Source organism: Eptatretus burgeri, chromosome 11 (assembly GCF_056783735.1).
Source record: "Eptatretus burgeri isolate ZD-2024b chromosome 11, Ebu_testis_v1, whole genome shotgun sequence".
NCBI classification, from domain to species: domain Eukaryota; kingdom Metazoa; phylum Chordata; class Myxini; order Myxiniformes; family Myxinidae; genus Eptatretus; species Eptatretus burgeri.
In genome coordinates, this window is record NC_140971.1 from 7,879,585 (window position 1) to 7,905,199 (window position 25,615).

Genomic DNA, 25,615 nt, shown 5'->3' on the forward strand with positions numbered 1-25,615 from the left:
AAAATGGGGTGAAATCAATTTTTGAATTTTTTTTTATTTCAAATTTATTATCTTTGTATTTTGTAATTCCTATAAATAAAATGAACGTAAAATCTCTTCTCCTTTTAAATCATATAATTTGCAAGTCCAAGGAAATGTATCTATTACATCAACAATTTTTAAAGTTCATTCATCCATCGTTTAGTATTATCTTTTGTCAAAATGAGATTTCCACCTGTATATTCTTACTATATCACCAACTTTGAACAGGCTTTCTCAGATTAATCTCTTTTTCAAATTCTAATTTTGTAAATGTTTCTGATGGCTTGGATTTTGTTGAGGAATGAATCATATCATTGTACTCATCTACAATGTCCTGAATTAAAGATAACCATTGTTGAGAACCGAGTTGAGTGAATTTTTTGTATAGTCTCTTTTAAAGTGTGATTGAAATGCTCAATAACAACCGCTTTTCCTTCATTAAAGGTACTGTATAATGCAATACCGTTATCTTTAAGAAAATTCATGAATCTTTTGTTGTAGAACTCTGTGACCTCATCAGTCCACAATTTTTTTTTAGGTTTTCCCTTGCTTTTAGTAAATATCTGTTGGAAGGCGAACGTAAGAGTATTACCTCTTTTATTTTTCAAAGGAACAACCCACGCAAATCTACTCCTCAAATCAATAACGGTTAAAGCATACTTGTACCTCTTATCATTATTGAGTTCAATCAAGTCAGCAGACCAGATATAATCAACTTCTTTGGAATAGATCTTCCTTCTATTAAACTTTGTGATTATTAGTTTATGTAATTCATCAGCTAATTGCTCTTCAATCTTAATGACATCATTAGAGCCTATAAGTTTTTTGAATTTCCAAGCCCAAGTCTCAATTTAGCACTGATCATCTTCTTCATGATGAACCGATCAAATTTTTCTCTTGAGGTTGGATTTTGTATCAAAGACAAATTATACAACATTTTTTATACTTATTCATTCTCTCTTTTCTCCCTTCTGTCTGTCTGTCTGTCTGTCTCACTCTCTTCTCCCTTGCCTCCCCCCCCTCCCTCTCTTCTCCCTTGCCTCCCTCCCTCTCTCTCTCTCTCTTCTCCCTTGCTTCCCTCTCCCTCTCTCTTCTCCCTTGCCTCAGAACCTCAGAAAAATACAGAACTTAACTAATTATTTCAGCAACTGAAAATCAAACAAATGATGTGGTTGAATGAATTATGAGCTTTTACACATCTGGTGTCGATTTATTTTTTAAAATGGCACTCACTCAATCTTCTTCTTGTCGATTTTCTCAAGATCCATCTTCATGTCCTTCCAGGTTATCTTCCTCAAGTAATCAGGAATATCTGCAGGTTTGGCATTTGAGAATTCAGCCAATTGCTCATTGAACTTGCAGAAGACCCTGTGGAAGAAAAAAATAATTATATTCATGTACTCTCAATTATAATTGTTGCTGGTGTTTTATAAATTTAATTTTTATGCTATAGTCGAATCGGCTGTCAGTTATGTTTCCCTTTACCCAAGAGTCTTTTGACCTAAATGTTGATAAAAGGAATGTCTTACTATGAAACAAGGTGACCTGGTTGATAACACTGCAACTTTTGCCATGATTTTGTCATTCTCTTTCACCCAGTGGACACGTATTGCAGTTGGAGTTATTTTGCCTAATGCTTATCAGACCCCTCCGCTCCCACAAAAGCATATAAATGCCAGGAAATGTAATCTTAGCTTAGTGCAAATCATTGGGATGTTTACATCTCAGTGCTTTGGACTCCGTGGTACCACAAAATAAAAGTTCTTTGATGAAATGTACTTTTCGTTGTGGACAGCGGATTAATTGTGTAACGCAAATTTGAGTAATAGGATTTACACCGAGTCAGTCAAAGGCAAAATTCCACAACAGCCCACTTCCAGTAGGACGAGGCTTCCAGTGTGGTATCAGCTGGGATTGTCCACAAGGAGTAGTAATCGTTAAAAGATTGATAATTAAATCCTTGTGGGGGCGCAATTTACCCTTGGTATCACAGTTATGGAAAGAGATTTCCTGCTCCGCTAGTCATACACACTTCACAGACGAGCTTTTCAGGATCAATAAAATGATATGTGTTTAATCCCTGGGGCTTGTGAAGCTCACACTGGTGCTCCATGTGTCCAGGTCCCCCATTCTCACAGGGTTCACTACAAAATGGACACTGATAACCACAAAACCCAATGCACTCGATCAGCTGCTCAAGCGGTTGAAGGGGAAGTTCAGAAAGTCTTCCTTTAACATCATCACCTTCACAACTAGGAAACTCTTTGATCAGTTGATGTTCCAAATCTTCAATAACAAGTTTCAGATCATTGGAAAAGTTTTGAACATTTTCCTCACAGAGATTATATGATCCAAAAGTACTTCAATCAAGAACCAGCAAATCTTTCATGGAATCACAAACCTCTGAGAGGAAACACTTGATGTCTGTGTTTGGTTTTTGTTTTGCTGTGGAAATGGTTTATTAATCTTTAGGTCATTTCCAATGACCTAATAATATTGGTGAGAGAAAGGGTAATATGGGTCCGTCCGTCCGTCCGTCCGTCCGTCCGTCCGTCCGTTCACAATGAAGTTGAAGCGGGAGATCTGGTCATTAGTGATCCTGATAGAGGTCGATGAGACGTACACGATGGTATGACTTTCAAGGTCACCGAAGGTCAAGGTCAAGGTCACGAGGCCTTTGAAGTTGCGAAAATGCCGATTTTCAAATTCTATCTCCTCCGCCATTTCTCAAGCAATCTTGAATTTGATTGCAGCATATGAATCTATGGGACAATATCTAAATTTTGTTGGGCCGGATTTTCGATATTCGCTTTCGTTTTCGTGTCACGTGACTTCAAAGTTGGCAAAAAATGCGAAAATGACGATTTCCATGCGGAAATGACGATTTTCAAAATCTATCTCCTCCTACATTTCTCAAGCAATCTTGAATTTGATTGTAGCATATGAATCTATGGGACAATATCTAAATTTGGTCAGGCCGGATTTTCGATATTCGCTTTCGTTTTCATGTCACGTGACTTCAAAGTTGGCAAAAAATGCGAAAATGACGATTTTCAAAATCTATCTCTTCCTACATTTCTCAAACAATCTTGAATTTGATTGTGGCATATGAATCTATGGGACAATATCTAAATTTGGTCGGGCCGGATTTTCGATATTCGCTTTCGTTTTCGTGTCACGTGACCTCAAAGTTGGCAAAAAATGCGAAAATGATTTTCAAAATCTATCTCCTCCTTCATTTCTCAAGCAATCTTGAATTTGATTGTGGCATATGAATCTATGGGACAATATCTAAATTTGGTCAGGCCGGATTTTCGAATTTCACTTTCGTTTTCGCGTCACGTGACTTCAAACTTTGCAAAAACTGCCCTACCTTCAGGAGGCTATATATTCTCTACTGGGCATGGTAAAAGTTAGTGAAATGTGTCATTGCATAGCAGCTGACCTTGTATATTATATTTATACATTTTCCGCCGAAGGTGCAAAAGTTTCAAAACCCGAAATGTAAACGTCTGCATTTATTTTCAAAATATAATTTCATGCACGGGCGCCAAAATGCCAAGTCATCTTTAACCAAACTGTGCAGTTTGAGCTGCGCAGTAGTCTTCGGTCATAACTGAACATTGAGAACTTGTGGTATTATTTCTCGCAGAGATGACCGTCACTCCCGAAAGCCTGGTGTTGGCGCAGTGGTTAGGGCAGTGGCTTGGGATCGAAAAGGTCCTGAGTTCAAGCCCCGTTGGGCCACTGAATTAATACACCAGGGGGTTGACTCAGCCTGTCATCCTTCCGAGGTCGGTGAAATGAGTACCAGTATACTGGGCCGGTGTATACCCCGGTTAAAATAGGTGTACCATATCCCTGTGTCGTTAGAGGTGACCAGGGTTGCGTCAGGAAGGGCATCCGGCGTAAAACATGTGCCAAATCACTATGCGGATCATACGGATGATCCGCTGTGGCGACCCCTAACGGGAGCAGCCGAAAGAAGAAGAAGAAGAAGAAGAAGAAGATGACCGTCACTCCCGCACGGGGGTAATTTTTTTTTTAATCTCTTTCATGATGTTTGATGTGATGTTGTTCAGGTTTGTTTCACCATTATTGTTACTGTTACAGAACTTCAGAACTTGCTCTTGTATTAGCAAAATTTTGGAAAGGGTGGGGGTGGTTTAACGGGTGTACAGTTTAAAAAAGAAAACAAACGCTGGTACAGTTTTTTGTAATGCTGTGAGGATAAAAAAGGCTTTTGATGGGAGATGATCTGAGGTGGTGGTGAACAGCCGTCTTCAAGACCGGGAGGTCAGAATGAGATTGAAGAGAGTGTAGAAGGCGGTTCCACAGGCGAGAAAGAGAGGTATAAATGAGTGGAGGTGAGCAGTGGTTCTGGATTTGAGCAGTTTCACAAGGAAGAGGTTGCTGGTGGACTGCGTGCATCCTGAAGATACTTGAGGTTGTGGGGGGGGGGGGAGGAACGAACAGAGCAGGAAGAGGGCAGAGAGTGCAAGACTAGAAATGAGGCGGAAGAAGACTAAGAGACCACCAACCTGTCGACGATTTCAAAGTGATAGGCCCATGGACAACTTCATTGTGAGAGAATCTAATGATCTTGAATGCCATGGTTTCCATGGCATCAAGCTGAGCAAGATGTGAGGTAGGGGAGCCAGCCCAGACAGGGGAGTGCAGTATGCCATCACGCTGCGGATGAAAGCCTTGTAGGTGGGTTGGAGTTCAGGTGTGCCAAGGAAGGACTTTGCACAATGGAAGATGCCCAGTCTGCAGTTGGCTTTGAAGGCCAACTTTAAAATGTGGTTTGCTCAAGAAAGATCTTAGCCGATAGTGAGACACAGGAGTTTGAGTGACTGAACCTCTTTGAGATGGTTATTGAGAAAGTAGATGGGAGGGTTTATGGAATGGAGAGAAGGAGACAGAGACAAAGAGATGGTGTGGGATTTCTCAGGATTGAAAGTCATGTTCCAAGTGTTTGACCAGTTTGTGATTTTGTCAAGGTCTGAGGAGGAGGGAAGAGGCTGCTGCCTGACTGCCAGAAGGATGAAGGATGAAGGATGTCATGGCATAGAGTGGAGTCATCAGCAAACAGATAAAGAGGATTTATCATCGATTCAGTGAGATCACTAATTAATATTAGGAATAGGGTGGGGCTGAGAACACTGCTTGGGGGACTCCAGCCTTAACAAGGAAGGAGAAGAAAGGGTTCCGTTACATGCCACATGTTGGCTACAAGAGTGGAGGAACTCAGGAATCCAAGAGTAGCGTTGGCCTTGGATTCCGCAGGCAGACAGTTTGTCGAGCAAGACAGGATGCCAAACTGTATCGAAAGTTTGAGATATGTCCAGAGAGACAGTCCTGGTCTCAAGACTGATAATGACAGCCTCCTCCATTGTTTTGGGAGTGGAAGCAGCATGTCCAAGATAGAGTGACGAGGTCTGAATCCGAATTGATGATCTGAGATGAGGCTGTTGGAGAAAAGGAATGATTTTATGTAAACTGTGATGATATATTCCATGACCTTGCTGATGATTGGATGCAAGCTAATTGGTCTGTAGTTAAGGCAATCCATTTTTGCACCTTTTTTGTAATGCTGTGAGGTTGGCTGATTTCCAAGAAGATGGAAGATGACCTTGGGTAAATGACAGGGTAAAAAGGGCAGAGAGAAGAAGTGCAAGAGCAGCAGAGCATGGGATGAATCTGTGCATAAGAGACAGCACATTTCTCTGGAAGAATTCCCAGGCTGAATTAATATCAGTGGAGGTAGATGTAGGAAACTAGTCCCGAAGTGCATTGGCTGCTTGCAGTCTCTGCCAGTTTGCCTGAGTGAACTGCCAGACTCCCTGGTGCAAGGGCTCTTCTATGAGAATGGCCAGAGAAATGTTGACCTTCACAAACACATGATCAGAAGAGCCAATTAGGGCAGAGGATAAGCAAAATACATTGGTGGGGCAGTTGGTTATCACCAAATCCAAAAGGGAAGATTTTCCATTTTAAGAAATCCAGGTGGGAAAGTTCACAGATTGAGCCAGACCCATAGAGTCACAGAAGTCCTTTGCAGAAGTGCCATGCCTGGTTAGAGAGGAACCAAACCCAGCCAATTAGCCTGGTGACAATTGAAGTCACCACATATGAGGAAGAGAGAGTTGGGATGAGTGATTAAAAGTTGGTCCATGTCGTCGGAGAGTGAGATGGAGATAGAGTTGTCACTGTTGGGAGAACGGTACAACACACAGCCAAACATGAGGTGGTAGCAGAGGGGAAGTCACAGCCTGAGGTACTCCTGGCATTTGGGAGGTGCAAGAGCAGCAAACGAAGTGTGAGAAATTGAGTTTTTGGTGTACATCGCAACTCCTCCACCAGGACGGGATTCAGGTCGATCAAACTGGAGGAGACAATTGTTAGGTAGAGCCAGTAAGGAGTCAGGGGCATCCTGTGAGAGGAAGGATTCTGTTAAACAAATGAGGTCTAGTTTATTGGCAATGGGCTGGATCGAGAGATCTGTCAGATTAGAACGGAGGCCCCAGATGTTTGAGCCTTCTTCTTCTCGTAGTCCCTTCTCCATCACTCGCCTAACCACATGCTTTTTCTCTCTCTCCTCATTAAATGGCCCAACCAATTCAATCTCTTCTCAGCTACTTTCTTCCATGCTTCCACAATCTTCACTGACCCCCTGATGAGCTGGGTTTCTGATATTTTCTTGTCACTCCACACATCCATCTTAGCATAAACATCTCAGTTTCATCCCAATTCTGTTCCTCTTTATTTGATGTTGCCCAAGTTTCTGCACTATGTAACAAAGCCAGTCTCACAACTGTCTTGTAAATTCTTTCTTTCAGTTTCAGTGATACTTTTACATCACACAACACTCCACTGCCCTTCCTCCAATTATTCCAACCAGAACAAATCTATTATTTAATCTCCATTTGCATTTTCTGCCATCACTGACCCCAGATACTTGAAGCTCCTCACTTTCTCCAGATCTTCACCCATAATCTTTACACCTTCACCCCGATTCTCTTCCTGAGGGTCAAACAAACGATCCATATATTGAGTCTTTGGTCTACTGATCTTCATACTCATAATCTCCCAGCACTTTCTCCATTTCTCGAGATGCTCAGTTATATTATTTCCTCCATACCCTTGTTCTTAACTCTACATGTTGTGATACTTCATGCTTCTGCCTTTGCTTTCGATGTTGCCCTTGTTGATGCTGCAATTCAGTTTGTATAAATCTGCCGTTTCTATCATTTGTGACGACATTCATGCTTTACTCGTTGTTTTTAACAGTAACCACATTGCTCTTTAATTTGACGGCCAAGTTGCTACTTTTCTTCTGGTTCTCGTCACTATAACACTACTTGCTGCTCAGGTTGAGTACAAGGAGAATATGGCCAAGAATATTAACATAATAGTAAGGCATTCTTTCAGTCCATCAGAGGTAAAAGGTTTTGAACTTCTTTAGACCATTGAAGGTTGAGCCCATTGAGGAATAGCATGGAAAGATTGGTTGGTAATGAAAGTGAGATGGCAGCATTATTAAACAGTTATTTTGCTTCAACACACACCAAATTAAGTGCAGTTTTCTCGTATAGTACGAGCAAAAATATCCATCCCCAATAATTGGAAAAGCAAGCAAAAGTATCTGGCCCAGCGATGGAAAAGTTTAATTTAATCTATCAATTTAAATTATTTAATGGACTTTAAAATGGTTAATTATGTTGAACTCTTAGTTTCACTCAGGGCCAAAGCTCTGAGCTACTTATACCACCCACCACAAAATGGTGGTGCAACATCAGGTTGTGGAGATTGGCTTTGTCTAAAAAGAGTAGACTATTCTGCTTGCAAAATAAAATTTGGCATCACCATGATTTAGCCTCCCTCTGGAGGATTGGGGGAGGCTTATAGCTGTTGTAGAGTTTGTTTCTACAATTAGTGCCCCCAATTATTAATGGTACCCCAGTGTTTCTTCGACCTCCAGGAGCACTAAACCACCATTTATTTTTTATTTCCATTTTTTTTTCTTCCTGCACTCCCAATTTCCGAGCTGTATATCAGAGCCGGCTGGGACTTTTAAAATTAAATTTTGCATAAATAATGTGAATAGAATATATGCGGAGTTTACAAGTTTTTTGAACCTTGACCTAATTATAGACATTTTAATATTATTCACCAAAACTCGACTAAGGTTTGGCCAATCAGAATGAAATTTCCCTTCATAGAGAGCCTAGCGTAAGGCGCATTTATGGTTAGTTTACAATTTACATCATACCCCTCCGGGTTAAATGTCAACGTCTTACACCACTAGGAATACAAAATCACCATTTATGTTTTTTTTTCTCCCCTTTTCCTGCCAATTTCCGAGCTGTATCTCAGAGCCAGCTCGGACTTTCAGAATGAAATTTTGCATCGATAATGGGAATACAATGTATGAAGGGTTGACATAATTTTATTTGACCTGAACCTAATTGTAAAGGCCATGACCTAATTATAGACATTTTAACATTTTTTTCACCAAAAAGTGAATGTTTGGCTGATCAGAAGCAAATTGCCCTCCCTAGATAGCCTAGAGCATAGCACATTTACACTTCATCTACAATCTACATCATACCCCTCCGAGTTCAGTCAAGGTGAAACAACGGTCTGAAAATAAAACAAATGTGTTTTTTGTCGTCACTCAATTTTGCCAATGTGGAATATCAAAGACCTCTTGGCCTTCCAGAATATTCTTGCATCATAATAATGTACCTGCACTGAAGTTGTGCACCTGATATTTGATTTGTGTCGTTGACCTACATTTTCGGATTGTTGATTAATAAACAAAAAAACATCTTTTTGATCACAACTTGAATAATTTTCCTCCAGTTTTCATGATGTTGAGTTTTATGGATAGATTGTAGATGGGGATACATTTTATTAATTTATGCTCCATTCTGAAATGTTGAAGATCAAGGTTATGTAGTGGTCCGAAAAAAAAAATGGCCAATATTGGATCGTGTGCCAAAGGTAAGCCAGGAGCGATCCCCAAGGCTAAGTCGGTGGAGGCCTACCCTTGGTGATCGCTTTGTGATCACAGATATCTAATTCATGCCTGTTCTCCCATCATTTGAAAAGTGAATGTTGAGCTTTGCCTGCATGTGCAGCTTTTCAAGCGCAGTGTGGGAAGCGGCCACCACAAACAGAAGATAGACAAACACATAGACAGACATAGGCTCTATCAGTATCGACTTTTTACAACACCAAAACATTGGTGGGCTCATACTGGTATATCAGGGTAAAAACACTACATATATATATATATATATATATATATATATATATATATATATATATATATATATATATATATATATATTTTTTTTTTATGGAGGTTCCAAAAATACGTAATGGTCCATTACGTATTCATGTATGAATGATGTACACACTATTGACACACGGTAATTACCCTGCGCTTGCGAAGCGAAAAGCGGGGTTAAGCCATCGGTCATGTTGGAGGTGTGCTGTATATACGTGCGTATGTACATGTCTGCATTTTCAAAATTCATTTTCTCAGCAACCGTGAGTCTGATTTACATTAAATTTTCCAAATAGGTACGCCTCCTCCATCGTCCCGAGCGAGTGGCGCACGCTCCGTCGCCCCTGGCGAGTGGCGCGCTCCGTTTCCCCGGGCAAGTGGCGTGTGCTCCGTCGCCCCGGGCAAGTGGCGTGTGCTCCGTCGCCCCAGGCGAGTGGCATGTGCTTCACGAGGGGCGCGTGCTCCATCGCCCCAAGTGAGTGATGCGTGCTCCATTGTCCTGAGTGAGTGCTTCATGCCCCGTCCTCCCAAACGAGTGTTACACGCTCCATCGTCCCGGGCGAGCGGCGCGTGCTCCGTCGCCTCGGGCGAGCGGCGCGTGCTCCGTCGCCCCGGGCGAGCGGCGCGTGCTCCGTCGCCCCGGGCGAGCGGCGCGTGCTCCGTCGCCCCGGGCGAGCGGCGCGTGTTCCGTCACCCCGAGTGAGTTGTTCACGCTCCGTCATCCCGAACGAGTGTTACGCGCTCCGTCGTCCCGAACGAGCGTTACGCGCTCCATCGTCCCAAACGAGTGCTAAGCGCTCCATAGCACCGAGCAAGTGGTTCGTGCTTCGTCGCCCCAAGTGAGTGGTTCGTGCTCCGTCGCCCCAAGCGAGTGGTGCATGTTCCATCGTCTCAAGCGAGTGGTTTGCACTCTGTCATACGAACGAGTGGTTTGCGCTCCATCGTCCCAAACGAGTGTTACGTGCTCCGTCGTCCTGAACGAGTGGTGAGTGCTCAGTCACCCCGAGTGAGTGTTGTGCGCTCCTTCGCCCCGAGCGAGTGGTGCGTGCTCCTTTGCCCCGAGCGAGTGGTGCGTGTTCCGTCATCCCATGCGAGGGGTTTGCGCTCCTTCGTACTGAGTGAGTGGTTTGCACTCCGTCGTCCCGAGTGAGTGGTTCGCGCTCCTTTGTCCCGAGTGAGTGGTTCGCGCTCATTCATCCCGAGCGAGTGGTTCGTGCTCCGTCATCCTGAGCGAGTGGTTCGTGCTCTGTCGTCCTGAGAAAGTGGTTCATGCTCCATCATCCTGAGTGTGGTTCATGCTCTACCATCCTGAGCGAGTGGTTCCTGCTCTGTCATCCTGAGTGAGTTGTGAAATAACACTCGATTCCCATGCCCTTTGTCATATGAACATGTTTTCTAAATTACCGAGCCAAATTATTTTTACTACCCTTCACATGCCACTCTTTATAAATATTAAGGTTTATATTGTTTATTGTAAACATATTCCTGAAACATTTATACAAATACAATGTTGTTTTTTAGTGAAAGCAACTCAAGGTTTTTGGGTTGTATACAGTAGATACTGAAGTCAATAATTACACTGACTACTGACTCCAACCTGCCGATTCCCGAAAAACTGCCGATATCAGCCAAGCACAAGTGTGTGTGTGTGTGTGTGTGTGTGTGTGTGTGTGTGTGTGCGTGTGCGTGTGCGTGTGCGTGTGCGTGTGCGTGTGCGTGTGCGTGTGCGTGTGCGTGTGTGTGTTTTGTTCATAAATCACGACATATTCTCTCTGCTAACTCCCCTTCCATAATATCTATATCTCTATCTCTATCTCTATCTCTCTCTCTCTCTCTCCCATCCTTGCTCGACCCCCTTCAAATACAGTGCAGCACCCTCCTCCAACACCTCTCTCACTCTCCCTAAACTCTCGCTGTCCGTCTCTGGCCATATCCGGACGGTGGTTATGTCTGGACGGTGTTTGTCTCCAGACATGTACGGGCAGTGTTTATATCCGGATGGGAGATTGTCTCCAGACTTGTCCGAGTAGTGTTTGTCTCTGGCCAGCTTGGCTCAAGATGCGTCCGGGCAGTGTTTGTCTCCAGCCACGTCCAGGTGGTGTTTGTCTCTGGACGCGTCCAGGTGGTGTTTGTCTCCGAACATGTCTGGGCAATATTTATGTCCGGACGAAAGTTTATCTCTGGACGTGTCCAGAAGGGAGTTTGTCTTTGGATGTGTCTGAGCAGTGTTTGTTAACCTCTGCCATCGAAGATCGGAGGTTACTGTTTTCACCCCTTTCTGTTTGTTATCTTGCCAAAACGAAGTTTTTGTAAGATATGTTAGTCAGCTTGTATGTTTTTTTGTGTTTGTTTGTCTGTAATCACGTATAAAAAATTCTGCAGAGCACAGTTATCACTGGAAATTGTTGTAACTTCGCATACCAGAGTCCTATAGAGGTCCCTTTCAGCGCATAAAATTTTCAATGTCAAGGTCAAAGGTCAAGGTCACTTTGTCGCAAATCAGGGGAGTCGACGAAACCCTTATTTTTTGAGTAATTTTAATCAGATCGTCTTCAAACTTCATGGGAATATAGTTCATGGTCTGGCGCTCAGCTGATTAATTTTTGGTGGCGATCGGCCTTGACCTTCATGGTTAGCGCTGGAGGTCGAAAGTTTTTGACCCCAAGGTCAAATTTTGAAATCTTAGATACCATATCGAGTAATACCTCATATGAAAGCGCTTGATAAGTGCTTTCCAGATCTGTCAAAAGTTTGACGCTATGACGTCATTTGATGACGTCATGATGAAAAACGGATTTTTCATGAAAATTTTATTTCCTCAGTTTTCATCAAAATCTCTTGATATTTCATGTACAACGGTCCTGCAGAGATACCATTAACCGTACGAAAATATAAAGGTCAAGGTCACAAAAAGGTCAAGCATCAAGGTCGACGAAACCCTTATTTTTTGAGTAACTTTAATCGAATAAATAAGTCACTCATGTTCACATTTTGGCAAGATACTGGTCACTCTGGGGGTGACATTGGTTTTTTTATTTGTTTGTTTGTTTGTGAACAGTACTACGGAAAAACTCCTCGACTGATTTCGACGAAACATGGTGGGGGGGTGAGGTATGGTCCAAGGATCATGCCATTAGATTTTGGACTTGGTCCCCCCCCAAAAAAAAATTGTTAGAGAAAATTTTTTTTTTTGGCATTTCTACATGTTTTAAGTGATTTCCAACCCCCCCCAAAAAAAATTATTAGAGAAAATTTTTTTTTTGCATTTCTACATGTTTTAAGTGATTTCCAACCCCTCCCCAAAAAAATTGTTAGAGGGAAAAAAAAATTTTTGCAACTTTTTTTTCAACAAAATTTCGATTTCATTTTTTGCATTTCTACATGTTTTAAGTGATTTCCAACCACCCCCCCCCCCCAAAAAAAAAATGTTGGAGAAAAGAACTAGAACTCTGTCAGCACTGTTGACATCATATTTAATGAATAAGATATAAGGTTCACTTGAGTGACCCAGCAGTATTGGCGGCGGAGGTTTTGCACTCTCCCGAGTGCTCCCCCTCTTGTTTCAGGGCTGTGTTTATAGTATATCTGGTAGAAAATGGATTTCAGACATTATTTAGTTTCCATCTTTACTGTTATTCAATGCAGAATCATTTTGATGAAACAGAATGAATCGTAATTAACGCTCCACCACATGTCTGGCTTTCCTTCCTTTCACCTTGCGTCTTCCCTTCCCCAATCCCTCCTCGCTCCCCACCCCTCTCTCCCCTCCTCCCTTTAACCCCACCCATAGTATTCCCATCAGTGAAGTGACGGGTGGTATTTGCTAGTAACTAATGTAACATTTTAGATAGGGTGGGGTTATTTATACACCTTTAAACCTCTTTATACCTTTATTTACATCGAATTATACACTTGAAGACTGTAGAACACAACTCACCTCCATAATACTTTCAAGAACCATGCAATATATTATCGGTATATAGTATTAGAGGGCATGTCATGTGTATCAGGGTGAAGAAGAGGCTGTCGTAATAGCAATATCGCGATCAATAAAAGCCCCATCTCCGAAACTGCAACTCAACTTCATCTTATTTTCATACATAAGGGTGGTTGGTGAACAAGACTGCATCAGAAGTGCTAAACTTCGGTATTTTGTTTTAACGATCTGTTAAAATCATTATTTTATAAAAAAAAATGAAGTGCAGGAGGCCCTTGCCGGTCATGGGTTTCTGCTTCATGGACTCGCTCTATCATAATAAATTTATTGAGGCAATGTTTGTGGCTTGCAGTCAAATGTGCTCAAATAATCTCGGATTGGCAATCTATTTCCCACATTTATTCACCGAACTAACATGGGCCGTCAACACAATAACCCCCTCCAACATAATCATCACCATCATCTCTATAAGCTCGTCTTTATCATCACCATCATCATCAACATCGCCATCACCATTGCATTATTGGGTCAGGTTTATCATCATGATCGTCAAAGATAACTTTCATAATCTTAACCCTCTAGAACCGCAGGTGAAATATGTCACATATCTTCAAAGGGATCTTTAAAGGAATGCCTGGAAGGTAACCTGGGTTCTCGAGAGTTAATAACTGAAGAAAATAAATTATATTTTACGTTGATAATAGAGGAAAATAAGAATTTATTTTATGTTGTTAATAGAGGAAAATAATACTTTATTTTATGTTGTTAATAATAACTCTTTTATTCATAAAAATAAACACCACAAAAACAATGCACAAATATGTTAATTAAGGGCACAGTTTGGACAAATTTTAAAGTTGAAGTTCCCAATCCTACAGTATTTTCCCCACTGCCCCCTAAATTTGTGGATTTGCAGTTCACAGGGATTTTCAAAAATGTAACTCCCGTGAATGGCAAGGGTCCTCCTGTAAAAACGTAAACACTGTGCGGGGTATCGTGTTCTATGAACTCTAGTTATTTATAATTTACAGCAATTATTTGGACAAAGGGGTGAAGAATTGGCATTTTCAGATTTGCAGATAATACAAAGCTTGAAGGTAGATAGCACAGAGGGAAAATAAATAAAAAAATGACCGTTTTTACAGCCATTTTTCCCTGCTGTGCAGGGGTTGGGCTTTTTCTTGAGGCAATGTTTTATGGCCGGATGCCCTTCCTGACGCCAACCCTGGTCGCCTCTTACGACACACAGGGATATGGTACACCTATTCTAACCGGGGCATACACCGGGACCAGTACACTGGTACTCATTTCGACGACCTCGGAAGGATGACAGGCTGAGTCAACCCCCTGGTGTTAATTCAGCTGCCAATGGGGCTTGAACTCAGGACCCTGGGATCCCAAGCCACCACCCTAACCACTAAGCCAACACCAGGCTCACAGAGGGAAAATGTGGGGGGTTTTTAGATTCAGGAAAGTCGACATACTTTAATACATTGGCAGATACAGTTTCACATAAAGAAATGTAATGTGCTGGGGATGGGTAAGAATAATAAAAAATAGAGATTCCATGATGCAAGGGGCAATCTTGGAGCATGTCACACAGGAGAAGGATCTGGGGATGGTAATACATATGGGGGTAAGCAGACAACACAGTGCTAGGTAGCTGGCAGGCACAGCTAAAGCTAACAGGGTTTAGGTTGTATTCATCGGGGGGATAAATTATAAATCAAAATAGGTAGTGTGTTAAAACTGTGTAGAAATTCAGTGAAGCCTCACTCATACTGTGTTCAGTTTTGGTCACCACATCTGAGGAAGGTCGTCACCAAAGGGTTTCTGCAAATCTGTGGGTTTGACCCAATCTATAAACTTCACAGCCCAGATTTCTACAACTTGTACATCCTCCCTCATGGACCTGGTAAGGACTTTCCCTCCAATTATTCCTGTTCTTCGTCTCCCCTTCTTGGCTCTTCTGACCACGTTCTTGTCAAGGCCCATATCCCTCTGGCAATTCCAAGGGAGCAACCTCAACTTTGCAGATTATGGCTGTTTGAACAGGCCAACTGCCATGGACTTGAAACTGCCTTCTCCCAAATGGATTGAAACACCATATTTACGGCACCTGATATTGATTCCTTCTCGAAATACTTTCACCAAAGCCAACTTTCTCTTATGCATCGGTTTATCCCATCCTGTCTGCAGCTCTCCTCTCTGGACTCGAGACTCTGGGTCACTAACTCTAATGGAGATATAGTTGTGGTCACGCAGCTTAATTTCTCAACCTGGAAAGCAAACTGAGCTGTGGGTAACTTTAATGATGTAAAGATTGCAAAAAGTCCATTTCTGGCTGAGTTATGCCAGAAAACAATTTTGCAAATTTTGAGAATGAACTCTTCAATCAGCCTCCTTTCTCAAAAAAATGATGGTGCATTCTTAAGTCCATCTTTTGTTTTTGGTCATCGATGCTCTCCTCTGAGCACCCATGACCTTTATTGAATGCAAAGTTTGATTGGAACAGGGACACGGTTGACTGGAACAGAAACAAATTTGATTGCTTGGTGATAGCCAATGAGATAGCCCCACATGGGTCTTCACTCCCACTTGCATCCTGTTCCTGGAATAACCCCTGTTCAAAAGTGTTGTAGTTTGTCAAATGTAGTTCATATCTTTGACCCACAGTTATGATTCGGGCTCACTGAGAAAGACGGGACTAAGAATATAAACAGACAAACTATTGTCACGTTTGAGGCTCATGGATGTGATTATGCCTCTAGCACTGGGATCTTTCATCCCAGAGAATGGCTGAAATGGTCTCTTACTGCATTCAGTTCTTTTACATTTTAAAAGGTTTATTACCTTCACCACTGAAGGTGAAGGAGGTTATGTTTTCACCCCCTCTCTGTCTGTTTGTTTGTTTGTCTGTGTGCAAGATATCTAAAAAAAAGTTGTGACCGGATCTGCATGAAACTTAGTGGGCAGGATGGGTGACTACGATGAACTGATTAGATTTTGGTGAAGATCTGGATCCAATGACTCAAATTTTTTCAGAGATTCTTCACTATTGAAAGATGGGGCTAAACTAATATATAGCACGATATCTCAAAACGTTATGGACGGATTCGGATGGAACTTGGTGGACAGGTTGGGTGTGTGACAAGGAAGAGTTACTTCAATTTTGGTGAATTGAACGAATTGATTCAAACGAATTGATTTTTTTGACGAATTGATTCGATTTTAGGGAAGATCCAAATCCGGATCTGGATGCGAGAGTTATTTAATTTTCAAAGCGATTCTTCACCATTGAGAGATAGGGCCAAAAACGATATAGAGCATGATATTTACCTCCGCCACCGAAGGTGAAGGAGGTTATGTTTTCACAACTCTCTGTCTGTTTGTTTGTAAGCAGGATATCTCAAAAAGTTGTCGACGGATCGGCATGAAATTTTGTGGACAGGTTCAGTGTGTGACAAGGACGAACTGATTAGATTTTAGTGAAGATCTGGATCAGGATCCGACTACTAGAATTTTTAAGTGATTTTTCACCATCGAGAGATCGGGCCAAAAACAATATATAGCACAATATCTCAAAAAGTTGTGGACGGATTCGGATAAAAGTTGGTGTACATGTTGGTGTGTGACAAGGAAGAGTGACTTCAATTTTGGTGAAGATCCGAATCCGGATCTGGATATGAGAATTTTTAATTTTTAAAGTGATTCTTCACCATTGAAAGATAGGGCCAAAAACGATATAGTACTGCATAGCATGTTATTTCAAAAATGTATTGGGCTTGATATGCTCTCGTGGATCAAGCATTACGTGGCGGAGGAATGCGCTCCACCGAGTGCCATTCTAGTTCAAAAATGTATTGGCCCGATAAGTTCTCGTGGAGCAGGCATTACGTGGTGGAGGAATGCGCTTTACCGAGAAACTTCTAGTTTATAATGAACATGGGGAAGAAGGTAGATGGGATGAGTAGTTTGGAACAAACCATGCAAATCAACAGACACAAAGAGGGCAATGGGGCCACGCAAACTTCTGTCCAGGGAAATAATAAATAAATAAAACCTAACCCCCTAAATGGCACCACAGATCACACGTGAGTAGGGTGAATATACTGATTCTGGCTCACTTTTCCCCATGTAAATGAATGGGGGATTTTCAGCGATTCCCTTTTTTTTTCCCTAAAAATAAATCCCCTTTTTATCCCAAGGTATATTTATTTGTCTCCCCTTTTAACCTAGGGGCTCTCTATTCAAATAACCCATACAACAAGATAAAGATTTGTTAAAGGTGATTCTAAAGAAATATCTGAAACGTCTAAGCCTCGGGACACTCTTTATCAAATAACCGATGCATATTGTTTAGCTCACTCATTGAACCTATAAACATTTGTTCATTCTCAAATTCCTTCAATAGTTTAATTTTCTTTGCACAATAATCCCCATCTAAAATATTGAAAAACAAAACATTTGAATCTTTATATTTTTTAAGATACCCCTTTTGTGCCATTACGAAATGAAAAACTTCTCTTAATGCTCTTGTTTGACCACCTCCTGAGCCACAGGTTATTTTTTTGTTAAGCCCCGCCCACTTTTCTTTAAGCCCGCCCACTTTTGCTAAGCCCCGCCCACTTTCCACAAGGTATTCAATAAGCCACGCCCACTTTTCTTTAAGCCCCGCCCACTTTTGCTAAGCCCCGCCCACTTTCCACAAGGTATTCAATAAGCCCCGCCCACTTTTGCTAAGCTCCACCCACTTTTTGTAAGGTATTTTTTCTAAGCCACGCCCACTTTTCTAAAGTTTTTCCTTTTAAACATCGACTCGTTTAATAATTAAATAACTTAATTAATACATTATTATTTTCTCTCACAGGAAATTGTATCTGAAATACAAAATGAAAATACTGCTTTTGCTACAACTTGGGGGGAAATTGTTGGCTTGGTTGAAGACCTTATGAGCGACCAAGACCTTGAGTGGGATGACTTTGGGGTTCCTTGGAACTCTCTGACTTGTATGGAACTAAACCTTCAAGTTGATGAACTGGATTCAAACCTCTTATCCATTGAGGTAAGATTTTTATTTTCCTATTTTCAAACTTTGATTGAAGCATACTCATTTAATAATTAAATAACTTAATTAATACATTATTATTTTCTCTCACAGGAAATTGTATCTGAAATACAAAATGAAAATACTGCTTTTGCTACAACTTGGAGCGAAATTGTTGACTTGGTTGAAGACCTTATGAGCGACCAAGACCCACAGAACGAGTTCGTCCTTGATGATCCAACCAAAGAGTTATACCTTGGAGGCCAGCAAAGTCCTGAAAAAGAGTTTTGCAACAATAGTACTCATTGTGAGTTATCAAGACAATACCCCCTGAACAAGTTATACCTTGATGAGCCAGAATACAAGTTTTACCTTGGAGACTCACAATTTTCAGACATTTTGAAAAATGGAGTTTTCCTTGATGATCCACAGTTATACTATGTGAGATCTATCACTGAAACCCATAAAAATTGGAAAAATGGAGATTTCCTTGATGATCCACAGTTATACTATGTGAGATCTATCACTGAAACCCATAAAAATTGGAAAAATGGAGATTTCCTTGATGATCCACAGTTATACTATGTGAGATCTATCACTGAAACCCACTATATTTCTGGAAATTGTGATTCTACCTTGGAGTCTTGGATAGATGGTTATATTTTTGGAGACTTGAAATGTGGGTTCTGGCTTGATAACTCACAATGTGATACATATCTTGGAAACTCAACAGGAATGTGGTTATACCTTGGAGACTTGGAAAGTTGGGTTTATTTTGAAGACTTGAAATGCTACCACTCTTTGGGATCTAAACCTATCAAGAAAGTTCTTATTCCCTCTTTCTACGTCATCAAACCTGAAAGCTTTAAAAGACAGAATTGGAAGAAGAGAAAAAACACATAAAAAATATACATTGTTCATTCTGGGAAGAAAGTGCAGGCTTACTCCCCCTTTCTACGTCATCAAACCTGAAAGCCTTAAAAGACAGAATTGGAAGAAGAGAAAAAAACATAAAAAATATACATTGTTCGTTCTGGGAAGAAAGTGCAGGCTTACTCCCCCTTTCTACGTCATCAAACCTGAAAGCCTTAAAAGACAGAATTGGAAGAAGAGAAAAAAAAAAAAACGTAAAAAATATATATATAGGTGGAAATCTCATTTTGAAAAAGACATTGTGTTGGGCGAGGATTGAGTTGGGGTTGAGATTTTGAATGTGAGGGTTGGGACACACACACACACACACACACACACACACACACACACACACACACACACACACACACACACACACACACACACCAACAAAAAAAAGTTAAGCCTTGACTATTCAGTTGAGGATTCTGTGTTTGGGGTTCACAGATCTAAGAACGTCCCCCTTGACACACACACACGCACACACACATCAACAAACAAAAGTTAAGCCTTGACTATTCAGTTGAGGATTCTGTGTTTGGGGTTCACAGATCTAAGAACGTCCCCCTTGACACACACACACACACACACACACACACACACACACACACACACACACACACACACACACACACACACACACACACACACACACACACACACACACCAACAAACAAAAGTTAAGCCTTGACTATTCAGTTGAGGATTCTGTGTTTGGGGTTCACAGATCTAAGAACGTCCCCCTTGACACACATTATATACTGTAATACACCTCGGACTTGTTCCTCTAGTGTCCACAAAGGTGTATAGTCGGAGGGAGTGAAGGGACAACCCATTGCTCCCATGGATATTATCTGCTTAGTTTTGTCTTTTGTAATTCCTGTGAATAAAATTAACCTAAAATCTCTTCCCCTTCCAAATCATATATTTTATAAGTCCAAGGAACCGTATCTATTACATCAACAATTTTAAAAAGTTCTTTCGTCCATCGTTCAGTAAAACCCTTTTCAAAATGAGATTTCCACCTATATATTCTTACGATATCACCAACTTTGAACTTAGGTTTTCTGACATTAATCTCTTTTTCATATTTTAATTTTGTAAATGTTTCTGATGGTTTCATATTTGTTGACGTGTGAATCGTGTCATTATACTTATCCACAATATCCTGAATAAAAGATGACCATTGTTGTGAACCGAGTTGTGTGAATTTTTTATATAGTCTCTCTTTTAAGGTACGATTAAAACGTTCAACAACAACTGCCTTCCCTTCATTAAAGGTACTGTATAATGTAATACTGTTATTTTTTAGAAAATTCATAAATGTCTTGTTATAAAACTCTCTACCCTCATCAGTCCACAATTTTTTAGGTTTTCTCTTACTTTTATTAAATATCTGTTGAAAAGCTAACATAAGAGTATTACCTGTTTTGTTTTTTAAAGGGACAACCCACGCATATCTACTCCTCAAATCAATAACGGTTAAAGCATACTTGTACCCCTTATCATTATTGAGTTCAACCAAATCAGCAGACCAGATATAATCAACTTCCTTGGAATAAACTTTCCTTCTCTGAAACTTTGTGAATATTGGTTTATGTAATTCATCAGCTAATTGCTCTTCAGTCTTAATGGCATCATTAGAGCCTATAAGTTTTTTGAATTTCCAAGTCCAAGTTTCAATTTAGCACTGATCATCTTCTTCCCAATGAACCGATCAACTTTTTCTCTCAAGGTTGGATTTTGTATCAGAGACAAATTATACAACATTTCTCGATCGGCTTCATGCTTTTCTTCCAACGTTGTGGTATTCCCATAATCAATATCGTGTCTCATGCACACTTCATCAACTCTATTGATAGGCTGACTCCAGGATTTAGGATTGTCTGCCTCATCTAATCTTTTATCCAAGTTTGTGCCTGGACCACAGAAAGAATACCCTGGTAGATGTAATTCCCCTGGTATTCCAGGAGTTGTAAATTTACTTCCTGATAAAAACTTTTGTATATCTCCTCCGAGTTTGTGTTTGGAGATAAATTGATTTTTTTTTGAACCACACACCGAACATATACCTTTTTGAATAACCCTGTTATTTTTACTTTTAATATATGAAATATTTTTCGTATTAGTTTTCTTTTTACATTTGAGACAATAACTCATTTATTTATGAGAAAAATTCCTGCAGAGTGCAAAAACCTTTTTAGTTTCCAACATGCACATTTGAATCTTAATTTTTAAAACATAAAGAATCCTTAGAAATGCCTTCACTCTCTCCTCCATTTATTTAAGAAAAAAAAAAATGAAAAACTTGAATTAAAATCGATAAGATATGGATTTTAATAGTCTTGTCGAAAGTATTGCAAATAGACTTGTTAATTCTTTGTATTCCTCCTCGGTGGGTTGAGTTATTTTCTGTAATACCCCTATTCTTTTTTGAATCTCACTGGTTTCCATATTTTGATATTTATTTATTCTCTCTCTTTCCTCCCTCTCTCTCTTCTCCTTTTCCTCCTTCTCTTTCTTCTCCCTGTCCTCCTTCTCCTTTTCCTCCTCTTCCCTCTCTTCTTCAACTCCTTCCTCATCCCTTACTATCCTTGAATCGCTTACACCCCATAGAATATTATACATATATTCATCAGGATTTCTTGTTATTCCTGTATCCAAAATAATTTTTTTTTACAACAGGAAACCAATAAAATTTCTTTTGAATTTCGAAAAGAGCCTTACCTTTTCTTAACTTTATAATTTTTTCATTATTTAACATTCTAATTAAATCTAAAGTTGTCGGTTTATCAACATCAGCATAATGCCAATCTTTTATTGAAAATACCTCATTCTTATGTTGTAGAACATATTTATTAAAATACCGAATACCCTTTTCTTGAAGGTATGCTTGGACACAGAAATGATAATTTTCTTGAAGCCTTCTTGCTGTCATTTATGTATTCGAAATATATGTTAGAATAATATTATGGCACGAAACACCTCCCCATCTTCCCATAGTTAAATCATTTTGTATTTCCTTACTTATTATATATAATCATGTTTTTTTCTGTTTTCATGAGATAAACAAGGGCAAAACCATTATTATATTTACCTTTATTAAATTCTTTTATTTGTTGTTTACTAATCGTGGCTCCACAAAACTCATTCTCGATACCAAGTGGATAATATTCTTCCTTACGAGACTGATTTAATTGTTCCAGGTCTTCAAGGTTAATTTTAAATGACCAATTATACCCTAAATCATTCATATCATACCCCCATTGTTCTATTCTCATGCAAACGATACGCCCTTCTTTATAAAAATTTATTTTAATTCGAACTGTGAATTCTGTATGACCTGGAGATAATATCAACACTTCTGTATCTTTGGAATACACAGCCGTTTTATTGAAGGATATATATTGTGATAAATCGCTTAATCTCACCAAGTCATTCGCGTCAGTCGGGCTTGGATAATTTTTTAATTTATAAGCATTTTTCATGTTAATATTTTTGGTTATATTATATTTATGTCGTTCAGCCTGTGCCTTTGTGTAATAATTTGATAAATCAATATCCAGTTCTTGAGATACACCAAAGATAGAACCATCTTTACCAACATAAGTCATTTATATTAGATTAAAAATAACATCATAAAATTTTTTATTTTTGTTGAGTTGAAATAACACATATAGACATAATTGACCACAACACTTGGAATTTAATTCTTGGACTTGAAATGTTTGATAAACACCATTCTGTAAGAATTTTATGACTTCAACAGGTGGTGGAAGACCAAAACTATCAAAATAATATTTGTCTTGACTATTAAAAATACAAACCCAATGAGAACCATTCCCATTATTATCTTCTAAGTTCATAATAATATTCTTTGTATGTTTCGGCACATTTGTTAATTCATCTCTCATACAAATAACCACATTATGAATTTTTAATTTCTTACAATATTTAACAAGTTGCAAATTTGATGTTGTATTCTTTCCAAATTCTTTCAACCACTCATCAATGCTCATTTATTTATTAGAAAGATATAATCCATTACCTCTTTTCGTTAATTTTACACCTGCTTGTGCTATAGAAGAAAGCATATCTCCAACTAACAATCTCGCTTTATCAGGCAGACCTTCAAGTTTTTCAGCAAAATCTACAATTACGCCACTTCCACTAATTTGTTTCTCCAACTCTTTGTTATGTCTTTCCAATTATTTTTGAGCCTGGAGTTGAGCCTTCCTTTCGTTGGCAGTTTTCACCGCTGTTGAAATACCACCCGTCAATGCTCCAACCGCACTTAAACCAGCAAATAAAGGAATTAGAAATGGGAGAAATCCTCCACTCGTCTCTCTTATTGAATATTTTTTCAACATTGGTTTTGTCATTTTAATTTTAAGTGAGCCAGTGTCATTCAAGATTTTAACCTGTTCTCTTGTGAGCAAAACATCAATTCTTACTGCTCCTTTTCTCTGAATTGTATTAACGTTAATCGTACAAGGCTTTTGATTTTGAACACAAGATGATAGTTCATGAAGATTGATTTGATTGACATATACCCCAGTTGGTACTTTGCCACTCATTTATTTAACAAAAAATTATGTGAGACTAATCATCACACCATTATCTGTATTAATCTGCAATTCTGTTTCTTCCAAAAGCAAACAATATGTATCAACTTCTTCACTCTCTCCTCTTTCAATGTATAGGGAAGTATCCACTCGATTAGACTTTATAGTTTCCTTTTGAGCGCTCAGGTCAAACGCATAGATTGTATACAAACTTTTAAATGTTGTCATATCCAAAATAGGTTCTTTATTTCCATTACTTTCACACACCTTTTGGTAAGACTTGTATGCTTCAGCAAAATCATTTTTTTCCCAATTAATTTCCAATCTATCTCGTGGATAAAATGTTCCATCTAGAGAAACGCGAAGTTGTTTCACCTTAGCATTATCACTCAATGCATTATTCTTATCAGTCGCAGTATCACCATCTGGCTTTTTAAAAATGATCCACAGATATCGTGGCTTTCCTTCCAGAACACCCAAATTCCACGTGTAAGTAGTTTGGTTGAGTTTAACGTGTTGACATCTTCTTTTGAGGTATGATACACTGAGTGGTTTCTTTGAGTTAAGTCTTCGATTCAACATCTCTTCTGTTTTAAGATTAGGAGTATATTCACTGATATACCAACTCATTTCCTCAATTACAAATTTATTCTGATCACCAAAAGCACTAGCAACACCAAAAAGCAATCGATTTTCATTATCATTCCTTTGTAGTTGAAATCTAATTTTAAGACCATACAGAACTTTATCATGATCACAAAATCCAAATATACCTTTAAGAGGAACTGCCACAGTAAAACTATTTTCTGCTTTTGTATCATCATTATACGCTCCTTTCCTTTGAATATATCCAGGGTCTGTGTTTGTTCCCGTTGACATATCAGGAATAAAACCTTCGACAGACCCCTTTCCCATTCTATCACTGAATGTATAGAGTGTAAATTTCATCATTTCAGATACAGCAGAGACATAATCAACCACTTCAACTTCTTGTGTTCCAATATACAAACGCACACTATCAAACATTTTCCAGAAGAAATCATTTACAAGTGTAGCGTTTGTGTTATTCCCAGCTTTAGTGAATTTAAATTTACACAACAAGAAACTTTCGGAGAGATTCAAATAGGTTTGTTGATTATTTATTTCAAAACTTTTTGTACCATTCGTATTCCAGTCTGTTCCAGTTATTGCATTTACCTTGAAGTAATCTTCTTTTTTCGTGGAGTTTGAGATAATAGTATCATCCAAATCATAGATACTATCAATTGCTTCCATACTTGTATTTATTTAGGAAAAAAGATGTTAAAACTTTTGAAACCCTGATCCAAGTATTTGAATTATTTTCTGTCGTTCTTGGGGGGACAACTGAGTTTTGCCTTTCTTAATTTCTTTTATTGCTTGTAATTTATGAGATTCCTTCTGAGCATCTTTTATACTCTTTACAGCACCTGCTACATTTCCCACAGCAGAAGCAGTTGAACCAATTAGATCTTTATGTTTAAAAATAGTTGAACCAATACCCATTAGAGTATCAATTATCCCATCTCCTCTAAATTGATGTCCAACACCCCTTGGTCTCTTAGGTTTATAGTATCCTCTACCAAGATACATACCTTCACCCTTGTAGTATGGAGAAAGGAACATCCCATCCCCTGTAATTATTTTATATTTTCCCAACTCGTGTTTCCTCACAATAACCATCGTATTTATTTATTGGAAAACTTCACGTAGGTGAATTCTGATGGATATAACTTCTCCATTAAAAGAAATCACACGATTATCTTGGTCTGTTATCCTAAAATTTACTCTGTGTATGGTTTTTCCTGACACAGGTA

The 25,615-nt window shown here is 39.4% G+C and overlaps 1 protein-coding gene across 5 annotated transcripts in view; it reads right to left on the reverse strand.

Moving 5' to 3' along the window:
• The window catches only part of LOC147016437 (interferon-induced very large GTPase 1-like), a 68,161-nt gene that overhangs the window by 12,903 nt on the left and 29,643 nt on the right, over positions 1-25,615 (reverse strand). For 4 of the 5 annotated variants that reach the window (XM_085845084.1, XM_085845085.1, XM_085845089.1 and 1 more), the window contains one exon: positions 1,255-1,389. The exons of the other annotated variant lie outside the window; for it this stretch is intronic. In XM_085845084.1, the coding sequence (XP_085701210.1) occupies positions 1,255-1,389 (135 nt within the window). The remainder of the gene's footprint in view (positions 1-1,254; positions 1,390-25,615) is intronic. 5 annotated transcript variants of the gene reach the window in all.